This window comes from Canis lupus, chromosome 21 (genome assembly GCF_003254725.2).
Source record: "Canis lupus dingo isolate Sandy chromosome 21, ASM325472v2, whole genome shotgun sequence".
NCBI lineage: Eukaryota > Metazoa > Chordata > Mammalia > Carnivora > Canidae > Canis > Canis lupus.
The window spans coordinates 23030139-23036138 of record NC_064263.1 but is presented as its reverse complement, the minus strand read 5'-3'; the positions used below and the strand labels follow the sequence as shown (position 1 = coordinate 23036138).

Genomic DNA, 6000 nt, shown 5'->3' with positions numbered 1-6000 from the left:
TATTAAAAGACAATGCAATCTTATAATCAGAAATATGGTCGAGGCCAGGGTCCTAACTTAGGGTCCCCGAGTAGAACAGTGAAACCTTTTGGAAGTGGGACCTCCCTCAGTCCCGGATGAAATTTGATGGGTAAGTCAGCTAGGAGGAGAAAAGTAGCAAAGGCTTTCCAAGGACGGCGTAAGCGACACGCTCGTAGAGGTTAAACAGCGTCCAGGTGCTGGCACACCTTGCAGCTCAGCGTACAGGTTCGTGGAGTGCGAAGAGGGGCGTGGACTTGGGGGTTGGAGTCGGTCACGGCAGAGCAGGTGGGACTGCCCGCCAGGTTTCTGGTCTCAGCGCAGCCTGCGTGGTGGCCTTCTGTCGCACCATAAAATACTTTTCAGTCCCCGCATGTTCCTGGGAGCCGCTCAGGAAGAGGCTGCTCAGGGTGCTCGCAACAAACAGCAGAGAGCCGTCGCTACCCAGCGGGCGCCCAGCCGGTCCCCGCCCTCCGAGGGGGGCGGTTGCCACGGCAACTAGGTCCGGGCGGAAGTGGCTCGGAAGACTGACTCTCACTAATCAGGTGACTCTCCTGCCTCCTGCACGTGACAACAGAGCCCAGGCGCGCTCTCTACCTAATCAGGCCCCGCCCCTCTGTCCCTTTACCGACAACTGACACAGACCTAGAGCAATGGGCCTCGCGGATCCACCGGGAGGCCCCGCCCCGTGGTAGTGAAAGAACCAATTAGACTGGGAAGAAAAGAAGCAACGCCCCAGGTTTCACCCCGGCTTGACAGACGCGATTTAGGCCATCCCCGGGTGCCTCCGCCCCGAGCCCATTCCGGCCGGTGACGGACAGACGTTCCACCCAATAGCACGTCCGGTGTGCGTCGCCGGGTCCCGCCCCCGTGGCCGCCGAGCCAATGAGCAGGCCGGGTCTCGGCGGGGTGGTGGGGGTTGCACTGCGGTAACATGGCTCTTCCTTAGCCAGCGGCGGTGGCGGCCGGAGGTGGGGTAGAGCGGTCCTGCCTCTCCGGCGGCGCGTCCCCGAGCTGCAGGGGTCCGGCGGGTCGAGGCTGGGCGGTGGTGGCGGATGCCGGAGGAGCGCGGGCCCCGCCGCTTGGCGGCCCCTGGGTCACGATGAGCGCCTCAGCGTCGGTCGGGGGCCCGGTGCCCCCGCCGCCCCCGGGCCCGGCCGCCTCGCTGCCCCCCGGTTCCGCCGCGCGGGCCCTGCATGTGGAGCTGCCCTCTCAGCAGGTAACCCCGCGGGCTCGTGGCGCTCGGGGGCTGGGGGGGGGCGGGCGGCGCGGGGAGAGGCGGGGGGGGGGCAGAGCCCGTGGGCGGCGGGCGGACCTCGTGCCAGCCGGGAGACCGGGAGAAGTGCCCGGGGAGAACTCGGGCAGCCGGGACCTGAGGATGGTGAGCGGAGGGCGCCCGCGAGGGGCCGAAGCGCCGGGAGATCCCCGAGTTCCCGGAGCGATCCCGCTCCTGGAGACGGGCTGCAGAGAAGCTGGAAGAGAAGCTGGAAGAGACCCAGTGGAAGTCCCTGGGGGCCCCGGCCGAGTCCGCTTCTCGCCCCTGGGGGTGGGGGTGGGGGGATTCCCCTGCGTGGACCCTCCTCCTCGCCCCTCCGGGGAAGGCGCCCGGGAAGCCGGGTGTCCCACGAGAGACGGGGAGAGCGCCTTTCCTTTCTCAACCCATTTGCGGAGAAACCACTTCGTACTCTTTCCTACGGGAGAAGTTGAGCTTCATGGTTTCTAGCGTTTACTTTTAATTTCCTTGTTAATAAGATACTCGCCTCAGCTTCCCAAGAGAAATCCTGTGGGCCGTTGGGGCTTCCTTCCTAATTCTAATTCTTCCTATTCCTAATTCTCAGACCCCCAAGTTTCGCATTTTAGCAATTTAGGGGGGCATCCTCTTACTTAATTCCCTCCTTCCCTCCGTGGAAGGAGGATTTGATGTATCTGTTTGTGTCTTCCCCCATCTTTTAGCAGGGGCGTTGAGGGCTTCTTGGGTCCACATTTTAAGGGGATAATAAAGAGAGGACACTGAGTTTGGGAATCTGGCACAATTCTTTGTATCAGCCGGATGTCTGTACAGTACTTCTTCCCTCCACCACTCCCTTGCCCTTAAAGTACCTTTCATCTTCTTTTATTATTCCTCTTTCCAAGAAGAGGACCTAAGAAAAACTGTCAGTTACTGAGTTTACCACATAGGATTTGTGCAAAGTCTTCAACGGCCAGTAATTCATTTCATCCTGACAGCTCTCTGAGATAGCTGTTTTTATGATTTCCCATTTCGTAGTTAAGCAAACTGAGACTTCAAGATGTAAGATCACTCGTCCAAAGCCTTGCAGTTAGGAAGTGCTGCGGATGGGTTTCACACTCCAGCGTCTGACCCTGTAGGCCCATGCACATGGTTGTGTGCTTGAGACTGGAGCAGAATGGAGCTCGAATCTTCAACTTTGTATCTCTGCTCTAGTACTTAGGAAAGGTTCTTAAAAAAGAAAGCAGAGTTTGGGGCAGGGGGTGGATGGGAAATGAGATGGATTTGAATGCAGTAGAGGGAGTGCTAAAGCAGAGAGCTGCACCGGTGATCATAGCTACAGTGGCCGCTGAGCAGAATTGTATGCAGAAGCAGGGCTTTTTATGTGGTAGAAAAGGATTTAAAGATGGGGTTACCATGTGCCCTAGTTTTGTGGTGCTGCTGGGAAGAGAGTTGTTGGAGAATATTAGGAGTTTGAAGGTAGTGAGGTTTGGATTGTATTTCTGAGGTCCTGAAAGCGAGTGGAAGTCAAATAGGGGAGACCAGCCTCTGGAATGCACATTAATGTGAATTTTCATTGTGTGTGGGGAGGTGGATTATAAGGATGGATACCAAGAGAGGTGATGGTGGGCACTGTTGCAGGCAGTCTGGAGAGATCCTAGGGAGTTGAGTGCCAAGAGGGATTTACTTAGGGAGAGCTTTGGGAAAATGTGGGATCAGGAAAGAGAAACCATCATTTGTTTCAGAGAGCACATTCACAGTTTAAAATTGGGGGAAATAATTCCAGCTGTTCATGGAATAAATTTAACTGTATTTGTAAGCCTTTGTCAAAGTTTTGGATTTATGCCGAGGGGTATATGGTGGCTTATGTGTTCAACTGAATGCTGTATGAGCTCTGAGTATGGTATTTACAGCTTTCTGGGGGTGTCATCCTTCTTGAATTCTTGGAAGATAGCCTATGTAACAAAAATACTTTTACTTTTGCAATCGATGTTTCTTTAGCTTTGTGGGTCAAAGTGCTCAGGTTTTTAGGGTATGAATAAATAACAGCTAAAAAATAAGCATTTTTTTGTGAAAAAGTAAACATTTTTGTGAAAGTGTTATCTGTATAAACTGCATTGATTACTTAGTACACAGCTTAAGGAATTGTCACAAAGTGAACACAGTTATATAACCATTACCCAGATTAAGAAATAACAAAATTATTAGCATTCCAGAAGTCTCCCTTGTGTTCTCTTCCATCTCTACCTTTTTTTTCTCTCCAAAGGAACGACTATTCTGATTTCTAACAAAAGATCACTTTTTGCCTATTCTTGAGCTGTATATAAATGGAATCATGCAAAATACAGTTTTTTTTGTGTGTGTGTGTCTGGTTTCTTTTGCTCAGTGTTGTTTGTGAGCACAAGATGTGTCTGTGTATAAAACTTTTTCTTTTAGCATTAATTCATTGTCCTTTTTTTTGTCTGTGGCTTTTGCATAATTTAAAACTTGGAAATTCAATTAATACCGTTTGTTTGTTTGTTTGTTTATTTATTTATTTATTTATTTTAATACCTTTCTTTTAAATGGCACTTTGAAAATTATGTTATTTTAATAGACTCCATGCTATTTGATAAGGTGTCAGTCTTTCAAAACAAATCTTGTTTTAGGATTTCTTTTGTAAAGTTGATTATCTCAAAGCATAAATTCATAAATTCATTGGTTCTCTCTCTTTCTTGGTATTGTTGACATTTTGAATGGGTAGCTGAATATGTGAGATGTTTAGCGATATCCATAGCGTCTACTCATAATATACCAGGAGCACCTGCTCAGTTCTGACACTCAAAAATGTTTTTTTCAGGTGTTGCCAAATGTCCCTTAGAGGGGGCAAAATAACCCCTGGTTGAGAACCACTCTTCTAAGCTATGTTTTCATTTTAGGGTAGAGAGTTTTTCTGCTATTTTCTACTCATTTATTTCAGTCTTCATTAAGTCTCATTGGTTCTAGTGGCTGTAATGCTTAAAATGTTAATTTACTGCATTAGTTCTAAAGGTATAGAAATGCCCTTCCTAGTCTACCTTCAGGAAAAGACTTACATATTTATTTTGCTCAGAAAAAGCCCACAAAACTCTGTATGTGATCTAATTTATTTTTGCCTTATTTTAAGCCACAGATTTATCTTTTAAAAAAAAGTTTAGTTAAGGCTGCATAATTCCTGAATCTTTATATATAAGTTTCATTTCTTATATGTATGAGTAACTAGTCTGTAATTATCAACCTGACTGTCAAATGGGACTACCACTTAATCTTTGCCTTCTTTTGTTTCTGTATGATGTTACTTTAACTGTAATTTAAGCATGAACTAGTCACATATTTGGAAGACTTTTTGATCTTTAATTTTTGGTTGAAGTTTGTAATTAGTGAACATATATATTATCTGATGAATAACTTCCTTCACACCCTTAGATTTAGGAGTTTTGGAATAAAATGTTGTGTTTTGTGGTAGAGGCATTTAATATGTCCTTAAAAGTTTAATTGAGAGCATTTCTTTCTTTCCGAAAGTCTTTCTTACTTAAGTATAACCTAATTACATTTCTTAGATACTCAGAGCTGGGATGCTTTTTCCTGACTCTTTAGTGACCTTTTCCAGGAGGCTACATATGCCTTTAAGAATTTGGTAAAAGCAACAGACACTTTCCTTAGGAAATGCACTTATATGTATAAACACAATTTTGCATGTAGGTTTGGTTCTCTTGAAGCATATGTACAGAAGGTCCTTAACTGGATTATTCCCTTTCTTTAAAAATTTTTAAAAAAAATTTACTATTATTTTTTAAGACCGTTGTCCATGTCACTATATATACACCTACCACAGTTTGGATAATAATGTTCGGTTATGTTTGTTTAACTGTTGGTAGCCTTTTGGACTATTTCTAGTTTTCTCTGTTACATTGTTGCAGTGAATATCAATATATAGATATCTTTGTACACTTGTGCTAATAACTCTGTAGGAAGAATTTTGAGCAGTGAAATCACTGAAAGGAAATATATACATAAATTCAGATTGATAAAAATGTACAAAATTATGCTTTATGTAAAATATATAAATTAAGATTTCTGTATGTGTATATTTTTTGACTTTAGAAGATACTAGGCAAAGCGTTTCACTAAAAGGACATGCCCACTACATTACTACCACCAAATTATGACAGGATGTGTTTCTCCATATTTTGTCCACTTTGGGCATCAAAAGTTTTCTCAATGTTTTCTGATATGATTTTATGTATACAGATTTTTTTTCTTTTCTTTTTTTTAATCTATGATAGTCACAGAGAGAGAGAGAGAGAGGCAGAGACACAGGCAGAGGGAGAAGCAGGCTCCATGCACCAGAAGCCCGACGTGGGATTTGATCCCGGGTCTCCAGGATCGCGCCCTGGGCCAAAGGCAGGCGCCAAACCGCTGCGCCACCCAGGGATCCCATGTATACAGATTTTTAAAAAGATTTTATTTATTTATTCATGAGACACAGAGAGAGAGAGAGAAAACTTCCCTCCCTGTGGGAAGCCCCATGTGGACTCAATCACAGGACCTTGGGAATCGCGGCCTAAGCCAAAGGCAGATGGTCAACCACTGAACCATCCAGGCGCCCTATAGATTTTATCTATATGTAATAATATATATAGAATATAATCATATAAGTTATAAATATATGAATATATATAGCCTTCATATGTATATACATATGTATATATTTTTGTTATTTAAATTTGTGTTTC

At 45.3% G+C, this 6000-nt stretch overlaps 1 protein-coding gene across 5 annotated transcripts in view; it reads left to right on the top strand.

The window, feature by feature from the left end:
• Positions 1-903: 903 nt before the first annotated feature.
• Positions 904-6000, top strand: part of UVRAG (UV radiation resistance associated) — a 314973-nt gene continuing 309876 nt past the window's right edge. Inside the window, exon 1 of one of the 5 annotated variants that reach the window (XM_049098656.1) lies at positions 904-1237. In XM_049098656.1, coding sequence (XP_048954613.1) covers positions 1121-1237 — 117 coding nt within the window. In that variant the 5' untranslated portion in view covers positions 904-1120. The remainder of the gene's footprint in view (positions 1238-6000) is intronic. The other 4 variants (XR_007404443.1, XR_007404442.1, XM_025419621.3 and 1 more) reach the window with 4 other exon arrangements.